The sequence below is a fragment of the Buteo buteo genome, chromosome 7, assembly GCF_964188355.1.
Source record: "Buteo buteo chromosome 7, bButBut1.hap1.1, whole genome shotgun sequence".
Lineage (NCBI taxonomy): Eukaryota > Metazoa > Chordata > Aves > Accipitriformes > Accipitridae > Buteo > Buteo buteo.
This window is the reverse complement of record NC_134177.1, coordinates 17715136-17735521: the sequence shown is the minus strand read 5'-3', so window position 1 is coordinate 17735521 and position 20386 is coordinate 17715136. Positions and strand designations below refer to the sequence as shown.

The 20386-nt window shown below is 40.1% G+C and overlaps 1 protein-coding gene across 1 annotated transcript in view; it reads right to left on the bottom strand.

The window, feature by feature from the left end:
- Positions 1-278: 278 nt before the first annotated feature.
- SLC9A9 (solute carrier family 9 member A9) overlaps positions 279-20386 on the bottom strand; it is a 224283-nt gene continuing 204175 nt past the window's right edge. Inside the window, exons 15-16 of the mRNA XM_075031727.1 lie at positions 8748-8853; positions 279-7083 (exon numbers count right to left, since the gene is read on the bottom strand). Of these exons, the coding sequence (XP_074887828.1) occupies positions 6853-7083; positions 8748-8853 (337 nt within the window). The 3' untranslated portion in view covers positions 279-6852. The remainder of the gene's footprint in view (positions 7084-8747; positions 8854-20386) is intronic.

Sequence of the window (20386 nt, the reverse complement as noted above, 5' to 3'; positions counted from 1 at the left end):
TACTCTAGGAGTCAAGGAATCTTCATCCATGTTCCTGCCTGTATACTGAAATCCTTTCCCAGTGCTTTAAAATTTCAGTTAAGGGGTAGACCATTGCATTCTCCAATGAACCAGGTCAGTGTGAAACCCTGCCAGATGCTGGCATATGGGGGGGGGGCTTGTGCAGAGGGGGAGGATGTTTGTTCTGAGCCAGATTTAGGGAGTTTGAGTGTCCATGGCAGATTTTCCATTACTGGTGTTCAGGCCTGTAAATATCAGGGTTTCAATGTTTGCAGACAGATCCTTGCAGCAAACAAAACAGTCAAGAAACAGAACAGAGATAATTTTTTTTGCATAGGCCTGATGGTTCTTTCAGCAGAAACTAGAGTACTTGTCTCAAGCACCCACTTCACATTAGCTTCCATTGAAAAGGTGCTCTAGTCACTTCTCAAATCAACAGTGGCAGCAGGGCTCTCAGTACCAGGAAGCAAATGTGCCCGCACCAAATATCTCGACTCTGGTATTGGCTCTTTGCACATCAGGTGAAGAACCCTGTTTTGGGACAATACTGGCACCCCCCAGCAGTAGGTGTAAGCTAGTGTGCCCTAGTTTTTGAAGGTTAAGCTGCTTTGTCCTTACTATAAGAGAAGAACATGCAGACAGATTGCTTGTATGATGTTGCTGACTAGCTCTGAAACCATGTCATGTCTGCCTCACTGAGAATGGTTTCTGTAGCCTTTCTTAAGGGTTTTTGCTCCTGTTGGTTCCTGTAGTTAAAAATGTATGAGCACTTGCTCTTAACTAGCTATAGTGAAGTGCCTAAAGGATAGTGCAATGTATTTGACCCACCTGTCTTTGGGTGTGATCTCTACTTGGGGTAGAAGTCCTACAGTTCACACACTCTTGCATCATACTGGTTTCTTCTTGAAGAACTATTCAAATTGTGTTGGGTGTGCATATTGTGTGAAGGGGAAAAGGACTTGTTACAATTCTGCTAGCCCAAGGGATGGTGAAAGTAATGTTTTCATCTGAAAGGGTAAACCAGAGAAGGTGAAAGAGACAACTTGGTGGAAAAAAAATGAATAGCTGGTATAGGAGGGAGAGATGAAATAAGGAAGACTGAAGAACTTCTATCTTCAGTTGTTTTTCCACACTTCTGCAAATATCAGGCTTGTGTTGCTTTTATTGCTTTGTTAACAGTGCTGTTGAAGGATTAGCCTTTCACCTTGGGTCTTTTTTCTTCATTTTCTTTAAACTTGGTCAACCTTCAGCTGGCAGCAGTGGTTCCCTGTAGGCCTGTGGAATGCCTAAGTTTTTACAGTGCAGTAGCAGTGTCAGGGATACAGCTCTAGCAAAGTTTTTAGGAGTGTTCTTCAAGCTAATTCTTGGTTTCTCACACTACTGGCAAATACTTAATTTGGGTTTTATTCTGCAGTTGCTATGAATATTTTTCTGATCTTCTTCAATTTTAATATCTCTCGGCACTGATTCTTCCCCCCCTTGCTCCCCCTTTCCGTCCTTCGTCATTTGTTTCCTTTTCTCTCATATTTTCACTTCCAGTCAGGCATGTATTCTAAAGTACTGGGTTATATTTAGAAGGTACTGTACCTCTGGAATAAGAAATCTCATTAAGCTTACAGGATATTATCCTATTTCAACTCACTTGTGTGTAACTTGTCCTAGGCCTGCATAATGCCTAATACCATGGCATAAGGTTATTTCTTTTAGTGTTTAGATTGTTGGGTGTAGTGCGCTCTCTAGTTTCAAATCCTTACTGAATGATATACCAGTATTTTCTTTATGTCCATCTGCCTTTGCTGTGGCATACCAGAGACAGACAGCTATGTGGTAAAAATGATGTAGAACAGTAGCTGGAAAACACTCCTGGGTATTCTCTACTGCTTTTCGCACCAGAATTTCAAGCTCTGCCGGGTCCTCAGAAGGATGATGTTAATTTGACTTGCTCAGATTTGGCATCCTCTGAGGCCTGAAATGGTATTTGTTGTTCTGTACCTCAGATCAGATTTTTATAAGGGAATAATGGTGACCAGTGACACTGAATTTGGCAGGGAAAACGTTGCCTCTGCCCTGACACTGGCAAAAAAAGGTTTATTTGTGAGCAGAATCATTTGTTACATGTATTGTGCAGCAGAGCTTGTGTAGCTCTTGCTGCCTCCTGGTGTGGAGAGGGAAGACTGCCCAGAGCCAGGGTGGGTGGCTGTGGGAGGAAGCCAATGTGGTTGTTAACAGTGGGAAAGCTGGAAGGGTGTAAATGGAAACATGAAGGCTGTGGGTTTTTCCTGCAGAATTCCATGGAAGTATGGGACAGTCTTGGCTGGTGGCTTTTCTAGAAGTGCAGCTGCAATGGGCTGATGCTGATGGTGCTAAGGGGCTACTAGGAACAGAGCTGAAGTTGGAGATGGAGATTGGACACCTTGGGCTAACTGTAGGAAAGTCCCTTTGCTTTTCATATAGCGAAGATAAACATGGGCCATTGATTGGCACCACATTGCTGACAGACGTTATATTTTGCTTTTTGAAGTATTTGTGCTTCTTAACACACACCAGGATGTCCAGTAGGTTGTTTTGAATCTGGAAGTGACTAGCACCACTAGGCTTTTGAAGGGGATATTTGCTTGGCTGGTGGCCATCATTGCACTAGGCTAATCACTTGAAAGGGACAAATAAAGACAAGTGCTGCATTGGCAGAAAAGTTTTCTTTCATACTGTTCAGAAACTTGCACTCCAGTATGTGATTATGATGTAAAAAATGTATGTGTTAAAGCCAAACAAAACCCCAAAACAGCAATAAACAAACCAGTATTCAAGGAAAAACATGTTCAGGTGTTTTGTCTAACTCTCCTGAACAGTAATGCCTACCATAAAAACTAACCATTGAGTTAAAGGAAGGAGGGGATTTCATGATCTGAAAATTGACTGGTATTGGGACCAAGGCTGTGGGTTAAACTAACATTTGCTTAGGAAATTTAGATCAACTGGAGAATTTTCAAGTTCTGAAAGACTGTTTATAAAATAAAAATGTTGACAAGGCTTTTACAGTTCATTGAGTAGAACTCATGTCTGTTGGGATTATATTGCCAGAGATGTGCATGTGTGTGTTAAGTTATTTAAAATGCTCAGAACTGGTTTGCTTTAAAATGTTGAAAAGGGCTATTTTCCATTTTGCTAGAAGGAAGTAGGGGAAAAACAACTTTGTCCTTAGAAGTAGTTTGCAATTGCTAAAGTGGGTATACAGGATATTTTCTTTGTTCTCTGAAGTCCATAATTGAGAATTCTTTGTCTACAGATATTAATCTCTGTAGAAACAAAGAATTTAAGGCACATGTGTAATGTTCATGTGCATCTGAAATACTTATGTATATCGCTGCATTTATGTTGTACTCAAATGTACACAGCAATTGGGATATTACAGGGTCAGTATTACTTGATGGCTGATAGCAAAATACAGACCAGCTTTCAAAAGGAAATAAAGACCTATTGTACAGACTGTCCTCAGCCCAGCAAGGCACATAAATTGCTAGGTGGAAAGGGTGTGAACTGCTCTTGTGACTTCAATGCAGTTAGTTTAGCGGCTTAAGTTATGCGTGGAGTTAATCAGTTTGAAGATAGCCCTAATATGGTTACTATGGAAAAGTTTGAGCTTTTAACAGAGCAACATAAATGTTTGCTTCCAATGCCCCCTGCTTTCAGTGAGGTTACTAAATGTTGCACTTCTCTGTGAAAGTTATCATAGTGACCTGATATTTTTAGTACAGTGTCTTTTTGGACTGGCTCTGTTGTATAGCCAGGATTTATTCTGCTGCTTCCAACCTTCACCAAACACTCTGCAGTTCAGTATGAAGTTTCAGTTATTACTTCTGAAACCTGAAAGGTTTAGCAATATTGCAGATTTCCATCTTTCCTAATATTTTGGCCTTCATACTGACTATGCAGTCACTACTTTTTGACAATGTATTTTACATTTCATTTTCCAAGCAGTGTTTTATTAGATTAACTCAGATGGGAAGAATAGCTTCACATTTATCATGAGTGACTTGCATGCTCAGTCAAACACTGTGATATTGAGTAGTTTAAATCTCCAGTGTATGAACTGTAAACTAACATTAAAGGCCTCTCTTAACATCCATTACTCTGTTTAAACAGTTGTGAAGAATTACTAGTTGCTGGTAATTTCTCCTTGAATACAAATATATCATCTGTTCTAATGTTGTTTTAACTCTCTTTTCATGACACACAGATCAAGAATATCTTAAAATTAGGAAATGGCAAGGCTGAATAGCGTAATGGATAATTGAGACTTTTATTGCTGTTTAGTAGAAGTTTCAGGTTTGCTTGCAGCTCAAATTACTAATTTTCCTAAAAGCCAATGATCCTTTGGTTACTGAGCATGGTCCCAGAGGATAAATACCCATCCTTCTGGGACCACTGATTCAGCCTCTTCATAGTCTTAGCATAAAAATCTGACCTGTGAAGATGTGAAGTATGCACTCCTCTGTTGCAAGGGATGACTTTCTTTCTTTACTGAGTACAGTAGTCCTTTAAGGCATCCAGGCAGAACAGTGTGGAGAGTATTCACTACAGACTTTTTTTTGATAAACAGAGAATTTCAGGCCCCAGAGCTTTCCATTTATCACATTGCACAAGTGTGAGAAATTTGGACATAGGCACAATAAATAAATCAGTAAAAACCCCACAGAGTATGCTGCAGGATACATTTCAGAGTAGAATCTAAGAGCAGAACTGTTGAAGAGCTTGTCATTTCCAGTTCATGTAGCAGTTGTGAAAAACAGCTTTGCATCTTCATAATACTTTAGCAGTTCATTGATTCCACCCCCCCAATAATCTAAGGACTAGGATCTGTGCTTCCCGAGTTGCTTAGGAAGCCTGGTGACATGAACTCAATACTTTTGAAGACTGAAATTGGAAACTCTGGCTACTGAAATCAGGATTATTAGCACTCATCCATGATAAAACCTTCTCACTGTGTTGCCACATATTCATCTCACTGCAGTGTGTCCCTACCTGCTTATCCTGCCTCCTGTTATCTTTGCTGTCTGCCACTGCATGCTGTAGGGTGCACAGTACTAGGCCATAAAACCTTACCTCCTCATCCATTCTCCATCCCTTCTTGCAACCTGCTGCACATCTTTTTTCCACCTCATGCAGCTAAACAAGGCAAATTTGTTTTAAACCACATGGGGATTAAGATCCTTTGCAGTATCTTGATTAGTGTTTAGGGGAAAATAAAATGCCAGTTTAAGCTTCTGATCTTTCATAACAGCATATAGAACTCCAGTGTTCAAATTTATGCTTAAAACAGCTGTTCTGGAGTCACATGTAACCAGAAATTAATTAGCCTGGAAAAGAATGACTGAAACTTAAATATAATCAAGTTTGTATTTCAGCTTCCATCTGTGGTGAAATCAAGACCTATTCAGCTTTATGATAGTTCATGGAGATGGCTTGATTTTTATTCTTGCAGATTACAAATCTCTTGCATTCTTGTTGTCTTTGTATATTAAGCATGACCTTACTTAAAAACTTCTCATGGTTCAACTTTCTTAGTAGGAACATTATCATGCACAGTTGAAACTTCTGTGGTGAGAAAAGGCATGTGCTCTAACAACAAAAGCCTGGCTTTATCCCTGTACTTGCACTGCTTAGCTGATATGTGCAAAAGCTGGTCTGTGCTAATGCTTGATAATAGTATATGGCAGCTAGCTGTATGTAGGGTTGACCAGTTGTTTATCCAGTTACTGCGTTTATGCAGATGCAATTAATGCTTTCATACCTGAACTCTCCTCTTGGTTTTTTTATATCTAACCACCACTGTCCTCATCACTAGTGTGATATTGAGTGCCCAGCCTAACTAGAGAGATGTAGAAATTTATCCTTGGAGTAGCCAGTCTTAAGTTATAGCTGTATTGCAGAAATAGTTGATTAGAAACAACTCATTTCCCTTGAACCATAAAAAAAAATGAAAGAGTTGACTACCTAAATCAAAGCATACATTTAGAATGATTTTGCAAAACAACAAAACTTTTCCCAGCATGTAAGCTTTGTGTGCTGCGAAGCTGTAATGATGAATGTCTTCTGGAATAACTGCTGTTTAAATAGTGGTCATACCCATTCAGTGCAGCAAGAAAAGGGGGTCTGTTGCTGATTTCGTAGACTTCAATGTCTCCTACTATCAATGTTCTGTTTGGCAACCTGGTGCAACCCTGTACGGACTAGGCTATAAGTGCATTTAGAAAGCAAATAGTGGGCTGATATCAGGGAAAGTCTATACTGTGAGCATGAAGGAGCTTGATCTATCAGGACTGACAGGCTGTAATGCATGTTTTAAGTATTTTTACATCATGTACTTATTGGACAAAGAATCTTCTGCTGCTTCCTTATAAATATAATAGCTACTGGAGTAGTAGCTATCTGTGGATCTGTTCAGAACCAGCTGTATAAAAAGTGCTGTCATTATGTGAGCATGAGTATGTTAGGAAGCTATTTCTCTCTCTATTCCAGCTGACTAAAGACTATAAGCAACATTGAAAGGCCTGTGTACATGTGAGGGACATGGTCCAGTCAAATGCTGAGGGAACACATGACTGTAATGGATTTACAGTGGGCTGGCAGTGCCCTACATTTTTTTTCTTAATAAAAACTGCTGCAGTCAGAAAACCTGCATATTGTTGTAGGTATATGGATGGTGGTAAACTCTTTCCTGGGGGGAAGCAGGCATTTAGTTGGTAAAATCTAAGTTTTCTTTGATTTTTTGTGCTTAGTACATTTTCTAGCCTCTTGTTCACATAATGGTATATTATTTTTTTGTTTTAGTCTTATTTCTTGTGATTAACATTACACTGTTTGTGCCAATGAATTCATCTGTGTTTGATCTGCAGTGTGTTCAAGCTGGAGTTTGTACCCTCCTAATCCTAGGTCTCCTTCATGAATATCTTCCTTGCCTGTAGCCTGGGTGGAGCCTGTTCTGTCCTGCACTGGCACTGGTATGTGAGCAGATGATTCATAGTTTTCAGTCAATTCGTCATTATCTATGATATAATCTGTGTCATCATCCTTCGGTTGATCCTGTATTCAAACAAAGAAAAAGATCAGTGGAAGGGGGGGTCTTGAGGAGGATTTTTGTTAAAGCTCAAGTGAACAAGTCTGATGCAATTCCACTCTCATTTTATTTCATTATTTGCTTATTTTTTAGGTGTTAATTTACCATCTTGATGTTGATTAAAGCAAATAGTTGCTTACCATGTTCTTCTCTTGAGCAGTGTTGGGAAACATAACCTACCCTTCAGATCTTTAAGATAATTTCAGTGCTTTAAATATCACTGATGGGTAGCCAATACTTTCAGCGTCTGGCTGAATTATTTAGAACATGACTCGTATTTGAAGCTCACAGTATTAGTGGACATTCTTGAAAATGTAGCACTGTAGCTTCTGAGACCTCTTCTCTGCAACCCTGAAGAAACTTTATAATTCTTAGCCTTAAAAGTAACAAGCTTTGGAAAAGGGCCTTTATCAAAGTGTTTCATTGAGTATAGCAGGTTGTATTGGTTTTATGTGGCAAGGTTTTGGTAGCGGGGGGGGTTACAGGGGTGGCTTCTGTAAGAAGCTGCTGGAAGCTTCCCCTGTGTTCGAGAGAGAGAGCGAGCCCATACCAGTTGGCTCTGAGACGGACCCGCCGCTGGCCAAGGCCGAGCCAATCAGTGATAGTGGTAACGCCTCTGTGATAACATTTTTAAGAAGGAAAAAAGTTGGGAGAGTGAGAAACAGCCGCGGGAGAGAGGAGTGAGAACATGTAAGAGAAACAAGCCTGCGGACACCAAGGTCAGTGAAGAAGGAGGGGGAGGAGATGCTCCAGGTGCCGGAGCGGAGATTCCCCTGCAGCCCGTGGTGAAGACCCTGGTGAGGCAGGCTGTCCCCCTGCAGTCCAGGGAGGTCCACGGTGGAGCAGATCTCCACCTGCAGCCCGTGGAGGACCCCACGCCGGAGCAGGTGGGTTCCCGAAGGAGGCTGTGACCCCGTGGGAACCCCGCGCTGGAGCAGGTTCCTGGCAGGACCTGCGGATCTGCGGAGAGAGGAGCCCGTGGAGCAGGTTTTCTGGCAGGACTTGTGACCCCGTGGGGGACCCGCGCTGGAGCAGTCTGCTCCTGAAGGACTGCACACCGTGGAAAGGACCCATGCTGGAGCAGTTCGTGAAGAACTGCAGCCCGTGGGAATGGCCCACGTTGGAGAAGTTCATGGAGGACTGACCCCGTGGGTGGGACCCCACGCTGGAGCGGGGGAAGAGTGTGATCAGCCCTCACCCTGAGGAGGTGAAGCGGCAGAAAATAACATGTGATGACCGTAAACCCCATCCCTGTCCCCCTTGTGCCGCTGGGGGGGTTTGGTGGAGAAATCCGGGAGTGAAGTTGTGCCCGGGAAGAAGGGAGGGGTGGTGGGAAGGTGTTCTGAGATTTCGTTTTATTTCTCATTACCTTACTCTGGCTGATTTGTAATAAATTGAGTTAATTTTCCCTAAGCTGAGTCTGTTTTGCCCGTGATGGTAATTAGTGAATGATCTCTCCTGTCCTTATCTCGACCCGCAAGTTTTTGTTATATTTTTCTCTCCCCTGTCCAGCTGAGGATGGGGGAGTGATAGAACGGCTCTGGTGGGCACCTGGCGTTTAGCCAGGGTCAACCCATCACACAGGTCTTGGATTACACCTTAAATACAATTAACTGAGCTAGGTACTTACGCCATATGCACTGGGGCTGGTCAGAAGCTTGGCAACAGGATTGCACCATGCAGGTAATGTTGTTGTGAGAGGTGGACCAGTGTGGGTTAAAATAGGTTTTAGGTATCTGTGAGGTTTGTTAAAGAATATTTCCCATACAGATATTGATACTAAGATTCTTCTCTATTACACAAAGCAATTTCATTTTAAAGCACAAGGGAATCACCTAACTGAATGGAAATGTAGAAAATACCATCTCTTTACTCACCCATTACTGCATACATTTATCTGTCATCAGTCTTGTCTGACATTTTTCAGTAACAACAAAAAACCCCAAGCCCTGCCCTCCCAACCCCCAAAACAAAACCCAAAACACTTGATGCTCAAACTCTGTCTTTTGAAGGATGCCAGAAAGTGTGAAGGGATTGTCTTGTGGGATGCATAAATGCAGCAGGAGTTGGAAGAGAGGAACTGTGTTCTAGATTATCCTGTTTACTATTGTCACACTTACAGCAGACAGATGACCTCTTATACAATTTCAACAGGAAACAATTTAAGATGCAACTGTATCAGCTACTTTATGTAAGAACAGTGGTGAACATTTTCTTAAATACATGTACTCAGCCTTTTGTGAAATCAGTGCATTTCTTCAATAGGCAAAGTATATTTCATCAAATATTAAGTTTCTTTGTTGCTGGGAGTATATATAGGTTGTTCTCTGTAACACTTTATTTTCAGCATTCAATGCATTTGTTTTACACTTCATACATCAATGTTCCTTTGTATAAAATTATGTAAATAAGTTAGGAACAGGCTTTATGCTATTGTCTCACACCTGTCTTTCCAAACTCTTCATCCAAAAGTGCTTTATTGAGATGAAAGAAAAACCTGCTCATCTTGAGCAATCATTATCATCCTCGTATATGTCAATAACAGCTCTCCCATGAGTCCCTCAAGTTGACTTATCTTTGCTACTTTTACTCGCAAAGTAATTTTCAGTGTTCTTTGGGAAGCAGGTCTGTCAGCTATTTTTGCTGCTAAGGAAAATTCGCTTTATTGATTGTCATCCCACTTTCTCACCCCTGCTCCTTTTTCTTGCTTGTTCTCTCTCCCTCACTCTTTCTCTCTGCCTCCTTAAAGAAGAAAGGACAAACGTAAAACTAAGTAGTGATTCAAGCTCTACAGCAATATTGTAGAAATACTGAGCAAGTAACAGTGTGTCAAATGTAACCACTCCAGTGCCTCCTTTTCTTTCATTATTGGTTGTTTAGGGTATTGCTGCTTTGTACACAAAGTACAAAATCTGTATCCTGAAGAAACTGTTAATGTAAAACACCCTTATGATCTCAGTTACAGATTGACAGGCTAAATAACTTGCTCTGCTGTTCTCTATACTACAGCCATGGAAGTTGTTCTATAGCATCTGGGTTTCTTGTGTGTTTGTATTTTTTGAAAATTAAATTGCATCTGTCCAGAAGCTTGTGTGATTCCTTCATCCAAGGCCATATACTGAGTTAGTGTGAAAAATTGAGTCTACTTCAAAAAAGATTGTAAGATTTTAATGTAAATTTTTATCAGAACCATGATCAAGGTGGGAATCTTGTCAGATCAAATTGTGCAGGGAAGGTGTAGATCCTCTTCCTCCTATAAGATTAAAATCAAACCAAACAATCCTGTTCTGATCACCTCCCAACCTTATTTGGAACCTCTGAAGTGCCAAGCAGTTAAAAGCTATTATTAAAAGGCAATGTATGAAAGCCATCAGAGTTGTTTTGTTTTCAGCACTTCAGGAAAAACCTAATTAAATGGCCAAAAATGGAAGTAGAAGCATAATTCTAGGTTTTTAATCTTTGGAAATATTGGCTTTGTTAGTACAAACAACTTGAATTATTTCAATGGAGTTGCCGGACCTAGCATGAAAAATACAGGCTTGTAATGGAAGTCTCTTTTGATTATACTGAGCTCTGTCTGCTCTGTTCTTTTATTCTCTTCCAGAATAAGTAACCGAAGCTGAATATTACTCTACATTTCCTCCTTAATCTGATGATGTCTGAGCTAGACCTTAATTCTAAGCAGCCTCATAACTTTATAATGAGCTTTTATATCTCTCAGTAAAAGCTTGAGTCCTGTTTTCCTCTGATGTTTTCATGAAGCCCAGCACCACATCAGACAGGAATAGGGGGTGCATGCTGAAACAGGTTATCTACTTGGCTGCCACAGCAGTCTTCAGTCTTTTGAGCCACCACAGCTTTTAGCATAAACTTTTGTGTCTGGTGTGTTTAACTGGTTGCTACGTGTGTATGCTGAAGTTTTGAAGTTGAGTAGTGGCTTAGTTTGGGGCTGCAACAGGTTCTCTAACTCCCCTTCCTGTTGCATTTGCTCCAACACATTCATTGCATATTGTCCATACTTCTGCTTTAAACTGCATCTCAAGAGGCTTTAAAGTGAAGACAACTTTCTTGTGCTTGTTGTGATGCTTCTGAATCTGTAATAAATCATTTATCTCTTCGTTCCTTATTTAACTAGTTATTATTCAGCCCGCTAAAGGAACTTAAATTGCACTGGCCTATTTTTCATTGTTTTAATGACCTATGCCATAAACGTTTCCTCTTATTGTTGACAGAATTGCTTTATAGTATTACAGACATAATCACATCATTCACTGCAGCATGAAAGAGGAATTCTAATCCATGTGCAGTGCTGGCATTTCAAAAATATATCAGACATGGGCCTATAGCATTTTAGGGCTGGAAGGAAGTCTTATCACACTCCAGATGCATTTCCCAGCATCTCCAGGGAGAAATAATTTAAATAGTGTAATAGAAAAAGGTAGATTTTCCACTAAGGCTGCTTTAAAAATTGGAAGAAACTAAGTGCAAACCTCTTAGCGTAACTCAAATTACTGCCGAACAAATTCATGCCTGTCTAATTCAGGGATAGGGAAAAGATAACAGGAAAACATTATATGCATCAACCCACTTCTAGATTTGCACTTCAGTCCTGCACGGGCAGAACAGCCCACCTGCATGTGTCAAATTCTACACTGTACAATATACTGTGTTAAAACATTATTAATATGATCAAGGTGATAATTTCGAAGTTGGGAAACTGAATTCAGCATACCTGTATATGCACATGTGTGGAATTTTAACCTATATACAGTGCTGGCACATTAGCATGCCTTACTTTCGTAACCAAATACCAATTTTTCCATTGATTCCCTGTATCTCCAGGTTTCCACTCTCAGTTTACATGCCCAGAAATGTTTAGCCTGGGTTCCCTCATTGCTATTTGAACATCTCTTTGCCCAGGCAGTTCCAGTCTTCCCTTGCCACTAGCCAGGCACAGTTCCTCTCCCTTCCTGTCCCACTGACACCAGACTCAACATCTAAATCTGTTTACCCCTTCCTGATTTAGCTTCTGTCTCTGCAGAGTTTGACTCATGATATCCTTTTCTGTACTGCCCAGCAACAAGCAAAGAAGGCAATGCCACTGCAGACAAGACAGTCAGCAAGTGTCTGAACAATGTAGCCTGAAGTTGAACCACAGGCAGGTTGTCTGTTGGGACTGATGAGGCTGAGCAATTCAAATAGGGCCTACAGGGAGGGTACAGCATGCTCAATAGCAACAGGACCTTCAGAATTTAGCTTTTGAAATTGAAGAGTGGGTGTTTTTTTTAAAGTCTATGAATAGCCAATTTTTCAAAGTTTCACAATGTGATCTAGTTTAGAGTGGAATTTCAAAGAAATGGCAAAAGGCATCTCCAGGGTGGAATATGAAGTTTTTGCTTTAAGTATGGTGCATTTAAAAATAATCTCATGAGGATTTATCAGGAACAAAACCATGGAATTGCATGATTTCTATGTTGTTGGTGTTTTTTTTTCCCCCAAAGCACTATGCCTGAAACAAACATCTATTATGGAAAATTTCCTCTATATAGTTACCGCTTCACAAACATACAGGTAACTTAAACCAGACTTTTCAAGTGAGAAGTCTCAGGTAATCTTGATGAAACACTACTGCCCCTAGCCATGTAGCAGAACATTTAGGATTTCCATTATGCAGAAAATTCTGAGATAGCAAAATAGTTTTTGTGGCATATCAGGATGAAAAAGCAGAATATCAAAATTTCTGTTCTTGCAGCAAATAAGCATCACATGAGCACACTTTGTTAAATTGACATGTTCTGATGAAATTTTGAGAATGTTGGTAAAAACCACTATCTTTTTGATAAAATGGCATTAGCATGTTCAAATAAGAAAAAAATATTCTGGTAGAAATGTTGTGGCTGTTTTGACTCAGACTTAAAGGAAGCTCACTTTGCTTTTGTTGGAGGAACAAAGTCCTAGTCTGTGGCTCTACTAAAAAGCATAATAGTAAGAGAAATAACTTGTAGTTTCGGGGGGCAGGTGCAGAATGAGGTATGACAAAAACCAACCACAAACAAACCACAAAAACAAAAACCCCAGAAATAGCCCCTCCCTGCCCCGCCAAGCAGAAGATGGGGCCACAGAAGTACATATGGCAGCTCTGCTTTAGCTCTGTAAAGCCCTGCATTTGATTTAGAAGGTGTTTTGCCTTTTGCCTCATTGCATAACAGGGGCTCTGTAACTCAAGCTAATCTTACCCTCCCCAAAGGCAAATATGCTCACAATATAATTACTATTAAAAAGCCCCGAAGTACAGGGATTATGGTGATGCTAGTCAATTACAAAAAGTGATTTTTCTAGAGACTATATTCTTATATCAAACTGTGCTATAAATACACATTTGTTAGAAGTATGTTACTTAATATTCTATTGCTAGGTGCTGTATTTCTGCTGTAAGTGTAAGTTGATAGAGGTAAATGTCACCACTCCCAGAATCCATCCTTTGTGCAAGGTTTTTAAATTTCTTAAGGCTTGCAGGCTTTTATTTTAAAGTGTCCCTTTTGTGAATATTTTTATATAAGTCTGAGTTGTAAATCAGTGATGTCACAAGTTTAATATTACTCTTTTTTCTATTTATGAAGAAACATACATAAGAAAGGTATATAAAAAAAGATATCAATTCTGTTCATTCAATCTATTTTCTGTAGTAAGGACAAATGATGTTTTGTTCCTTGGCAGAGTTTTGTGGTTTTTTTGTTTTTGTTTTTGTTTTTTTTAAGAGAATGATTTTGGTATTAACTATGTGATAGCCTAAAGAGCAAACATTTCCATTTCAGTAGTGTTTGAGTGGGAGCAGGCAAATCATGAAACTCTGATTATTTGGTTAAGTTCTGCACGTGGCTAACTCCTGCTAACAGCTGACTGAGATTATTTGGTTACTTTATACAACAGCTTGTGTGCATGACTGAGCTGGTGAGGCACAGAGACATCTCCAGCTCTTAAGTGCATGCACAGCAGATTAAAATCACCTAAAGGAGATATTTTTTTTTTGGGGGGGGTCTTCTGACTCTTGCAAGACAGCATGATGTTTTCTCATGTCCTGCAGAGTTTTCTCCACTAGATGAGGAGTTATCAGTGTAGACTGGCTGAAAAGTGCAGGGTATGATTATATTAATTCTAATTGTTAGAATAACAGATATCTTTTTGAAAAGACTATGAGATCTACAGTGACGTAACATGTAAAGATATGCACTGTGGAGAAAATTGAGAAGGAATCACTAAATCTAGTACAAATGATACTTTAAGAGCTGTTACTAGTGAATTCTGCTCTAGTTCTTTTTGACTCTTTCTTCTTTTTATAGGTGGTTAAAAAAAAAAAAAATCCCACTACTATTATAACAACTGAGGATAAATGGAATTATACCGTAGTCCTGCAAAGTCAAATAATCAGGTCTGTATTTTATTTTAAGAGTCATTCTTTTTGTCTTCATCTTTCTCATGTCTGAGAACAGGGAAGGTGGATGAAAATCAGTGGTAATAAAAACTAGTTCAGTGCATCCTTACAAGAAAGTCTGTCTGTCAGATTCTAGAGCCAGATGTAGTGTCAGACCCGAGGAATTGACTCTGGCTTTTATGCAGAAATGTGTGTGTAAAAAACAAACAAACAAAAAACCAAAAAAACCCAAAAATAACCCAAACAAAACCACCCCCCCAAAAAAAACCCCACCCCCCCAAAACCCCACCCCCAAACAAACAAAAAAAACCCCACAAAACAAAAACAACCCCCCCACACCCCCCCCACCCCATTGCTGCTTTCAACTCTGAAACTGGAAGCATTGCGGAGATGTGGGCAAAAAGGAGGGAGTTAATAGAATTGATCTGAGTCAGGTCTTTTTATACAGAAGTAGCTGCAGACTAAGAAGTGGCTTGTTCTGTAAACAGAAATGGGTAAAATGGGATATTTGCAGACCATGGTTTTCTAGTTGTGAGCTCACTGAAGCAGAGAGGAAAATTGAGACATCTTAGTCAAGTTATTTGAAGTATATTATATCCCAAATATAACAACTCCGTGCAAAGAAAAAATCTGAGATGTAAATGGAGGCTTGCTTATGTAATTGATAAGTGGGTAATGCAGTACTCTTGAAAATAGGATAGGGCATGCAAAAGGATAGAAGAATATTCATATAAGATTCAAAAGGAATATATGAACAGGCACTAATGTCAGACAAATTAACATTAGAAGGAGCTTTGGAACACACAGACTATGTGAGGCAGCTAAAGAGAAGAAGAAACCTTTCTGACATAAGTTGTATAATAACAAGGAAATGATTCTCATGTAATAAACCCCCCCCAACCAACCAAAATACAACCAACTAAAAAAAAAATATGCACCAACAGTGACATAGGAGTCAGCTACACACACAATGAAGAGATAAGACTGTGTTGCACTAGTGACATCGGCATTGATGATATGCATGTGACTTCAGAAAAAGGTGTGATTCAGTTGATGTCATCGGTAGGATTTATCTTCCCTATCTTCAGACACCTTATAGTAGGTTATCTGAAAGAAATCTAATCTACTTGTCGTTCTTTTTCATCAGTAAAGAGGAATGGCCAAATCCCAAGGCAGTTAGTCTTATTCTGCAGTGCTGGAGTTAAATGGAATGAATTGAAACTAGAATGACTTACTTTCCTTTTTATTAACTATAAAAGAGTCTGAACAACTAGATTAGACTTAGGTGGCTAATAATTAAGTATCTGAAGTTTCGTGAAACAAATTTCACTTCAGGACATAAGAAAGTAGAACCCCTGAGGCAAAATATAAGAAACCAAACACAATATTCTCCATACCAAGGAAACTAGGAGTGTATGAAAGGCATCTGTTTTCACAATTAGGAAATACTATAACAAATGCATTTAGAACAAAAAAAGATAAAAATAATATAAATTTCTGTGTAATAAATATAGCATCAAAGCCAGCAGCGGAATCAAAACCTAAAATTATTCAGCTTGTGAAAACCTGAATGACTGTGGAATTCAGAAAAAGAAATTTCACCTCAGATAACTTGAAGATTTCCTGATGCATTTGAAGGCACAGAAAATTTCTCAGGACATTGCAAAACTGGTCTACATGTGGCTTGGCAATAGGGTTTCTTTTCCTGCAGAAAGCAAACTTCTGCATGTGGTACATCGTCAGCATGATTACAAAACTGGAGATACCATTGGCATGAGTAAGCTAAATTATTGCATTAGAAAGGATGAATGCTGGTGTGACCTGGCTGTGCATAGACACTTAAGGCCTTAAAAAGACACTGATGCCAGCTGCCTCAGGCGAGATCACTTTCAAGCTCTTCACATGAGGCACATTCATTGTATAAAATGCTTCAGCCCTGGTACTGGTAAAGGGAATGAAAGCAGAAGAGCAAGCAAGTTAGCAGGGATTTCTGCACTCCGTCTGGAAGAGTGTTTCATGAGAATGTCCTTGGCATCATCCTCTGCCTGAAAGGTATTCCAGAAAACAGATGTGTGAAGAATAAGGACTGGTAGTGGTTATGTGCCTTGCTAACAACAATCTAATACCAGTAGCACCACAAATCTAATAATTTGCAAGATGCAGGGAGAGTAAACCTTAAAGATTAAATGCAGTGAAGTACAAGTACCAGTTGGTTTTGATCAAATGAATACTTCAATCACATCACAGAATAAAAGAGAAAAGGTCTGATCCAAATAAAGTGAAAGCTATAAAGCTTTTAAAAACCTCTCATCAATAAATTATATCAGGTACAATGAACTTGTACCCACTAAGGTACCAAGAATAGCAATGGTTGTAGTGTCTCTACCCTGGGAGAGGAGAACTTGGGGACCAGAAGGGTGGTGGAAGGAGTGGGCAGCAAGAGAGTAATGTGAACAAGACTTTCTAAACAAGGGCATCACTCTGCTCAAATTAAAATAGTACAGTGAAAGCAAGGCAATAAAATGTCTGCTTAAAGAACTTTGTAAGCAACAACTGGAATAATATTCTTGCTATGGCCCTCTGGTGATATGGAGTGAGAGCTAAAGTCAGTGCACCAAAATAGGAAAACAATTATTTGGGATTTTTTTCAGGAAGTCAGATATTTTATCATTATATAGCTATAGCTGCACAATAACAGTTAAAATAGTTCACAGATCTGTGGAGGCTGTTTTTGACAAATCTCCAGCTTCTGCATTGCCAAGATTCAGAGGATGCTATCACAGTTACAAAGGTACAACTTGAAAGGGAAATATGATCCCCTATGAGAAAATCCTGTAAAGTACTACTTTTCTTGTGCATTTTATTGAAGGATAAGCTATGAATGTGGAGGAACGCTTCGAGGAACAATGTCCTGTATTCTGATGCTTGCTTGTGTTTGTGAAGATGCTAACAAAAACAGAGAAATAAAAGTGATAATTCATTGTATCTCTTAGAAAACCCAGGATGATCTGTATAAAAATAACAGAAACTCTCTTCCCCTATCAGAAGGCTATGGAATAAAAAGTAAATTAGGAGATGGGCATCATGCCAGAAGGAAGAGAAAAGAAGCTTCAAAGAAAATTAAAATTCTGAAAAAGTTTTTTGAGGATTGGTTGGTATAGTAATGAAGATAGACCAGAGAGCTATTCTCTTGGCCCAGTATGAGTGTACAAACAGAACTGTGATCAGGGATGTGTGTATTCTTATGGAACATAAAAAGCAGTGTACCAAGGTGACCTGTGCTGGGTGAAGCCCATGACAAAGCAGACAGTTACAGGAGAACATACAATGTATTTGTGAAAATATTATTGCCTATTTGTACAGTTGTGAGAAACCATACTCATTCCAGATATGAAAGTAGATTCAAAATCTGTGTGACAAGATCAGGACATGGTTTAGCACTTTTGCGGGAGAGTATTGTACTTGGTCATGTGTTGTACTGATGGCCAGTTAGGTGATGAGTAAGAGGGCACTGGGAGTGACTTTAAAAAAAAAAAAGGCAGTCTTTTAATATCCCTATGCTGACCTGAGCTGATGAGAGCAGGATAGTCTTTGTAAAGCCTTGTTAATAGAAAGCTTGTTTAGTTTAATATATCCTCTGAGAATCTCTAGTCCTGTGAGCAGATTGGTCCAAAGATTACGTCTTCAGATTCTCCAGCTGCTTATTCCAATGTGTAACCCATGTTATATGCACAATTAGCTAGCTGGATGAAGCTGGAAGTCTCTAATAGGTTTGTGAAGAAAGCACACTAAGAAGTGGAGGGCTCAGTGTCGAGGAAGGGAAGACTTATTGCACAGCAATAGGTTCTGCTGTAATCCAAAAAAAGCAGCCTTCTGGCAAGCCAGGTCTTTGCTTTTGTAAAGATATTTTAAAACAGAAAGACCACTTAGAAAACCCTTCTGATATAATGTTTCCCAAGAGGTATGTAAATTTCAGTGCAAAGAACAATTGAGGGTAAGGAACTATGGCAGATATCCTAGCAAAAAAAAGAAATTACTGAACAAGGATAATAGCAGCTTTTATACTCCTTGGAGTGAAAGAATTGTGAGGTATTTATCCTAGTATTACATTTTAGGATTCTGAATAGGTAAAACAGGATATTTTGTTTAGGAACAGTGGCAGATTAAAATAACAGTACATAAGATATGTATTAAGAGATCAAACTGCATTTGATCAGCAGAGAAGCTTATCAAATATAAAACAGATACAGGAAAAAAAATAGCACTGGATTTCCAGTTGTGATAGTTCATCTATCCCATCCTCAGCAAGTTTGCAGACGATACCAGGTTGGGAGGCAGGGTTGATCTGCTTGAGGGTAGGGAGGCTCTACAGAGAGATCTGGACAGGCTGGATCGATGGGCTGAGGCCAATTGTATGAAGTTCAACAAGGCCAAGTGCTGGGTCCTGCACTTTGGTCAGAGCAACCCCATGCAGTGCTACAGGCTTGGGGCTGGAAAACTGCCCAGCAGAAAAAGACCTGGGTGTGCTGGTTGACAGCCGGCTGAATATGAGCCAGCAGTGTGCCCAGGTGGCCAAGAAGGCCAACGGCATCCTGGCCTGTATCAGAAATAGTGTGGCCAGCAGGAGCAGGGAAGGGATCGTCCCCCTGTACTCGGCACTGGTGAGGCCACACCTCAAGTGCTGTGTTCAGTTTTGGGCCCCTCACTACAGGAAAGACATGGAGGTGCTGGAGCGTGTCCAGAGAAGGGCAACCAAGCTGGTGAGGGGCCTGGAGCACAAGTCTTATGAGGAGCAGCTGAGGGAGCTGGGGCTGTTTAGTCTGGAGAAGAGGAGGCTGAGGGGAGACCTCATCGCTCTCTACAACTACCTGAAAGGGGGGTTGTGGTGAAGTGGGTGCTGGTCTCTTCTGTCAGGTGGCTGGAGATAGGACAAGAGGAAATGGCCTCAAGTTGTGGCAAGGGAGATTTAAGTTAGATATTAGGAAAAATTTCTTTGCTGAAGGGGTTGTCAGGCATTGGACCAGGCTGCCCAGGGAAGTGGTGGTGTCACCATCCCTGGAGGAATTCAAAAAGCATGTAGACAAGGCACTTCAGGACATGGTTTAGTAGGTATGGTTGATGGTTGGACTCTATCTTGAAGGTCTTTTCCAACCTAAATGATTCTATGAATCTATTCTATGATCTCACTGCTTCTATCACCATACATATCTGGAGTGGGATAACCAGTGTGTCTTTGCACAAAAGGCTTTCCTGTGAGTCTGTGAATGCTAGAAAAAACTATGAGTGAGGACAGCGTGCTGTGATGGAGAAAGTTTGAGACACATGGGGTGGGAGGGGTAGGCAAGGTGGGAACAAGACAGACTTCTGCAAGTGTGAAAAGTGACTTTTATGGCTTTGGTAGAAATACAGTTGGGCAAAGGTGGAAAAATAAGATTATTTTTGCTAAAGTGAAGATTTGAAGGGGATAGAGTTTTGCAAAGCTATGGTATTCCAGATGAGAAGCTGCAATGAGAAATGCTAAGCTTTTCTTCTGTTTTACTATATTTTTAAAGGCATGTGGGAACTTAATAAATTAGGCAAATGGAAAGATGTATAATTTTACAGCAGGTATTCACGGCACAGCAATCATTGCCTGAAGAAATTGTGGAGCCTGTGATAGAGGGAAGTGTAATCTGATTCTGTAAAACAATTACAGTTGTGCAAGCAAAGGCAACAGGGGGTGCCAGACCTTAGGCCTCTGGGAAAGGTAAGGGAATTCCCCCACTCTTTTCTGTACAACCCCCAAGGTGTACGTGGAGGGTTTTGTTTTTTCCATCTGCTGCTGGAACATCAGCATG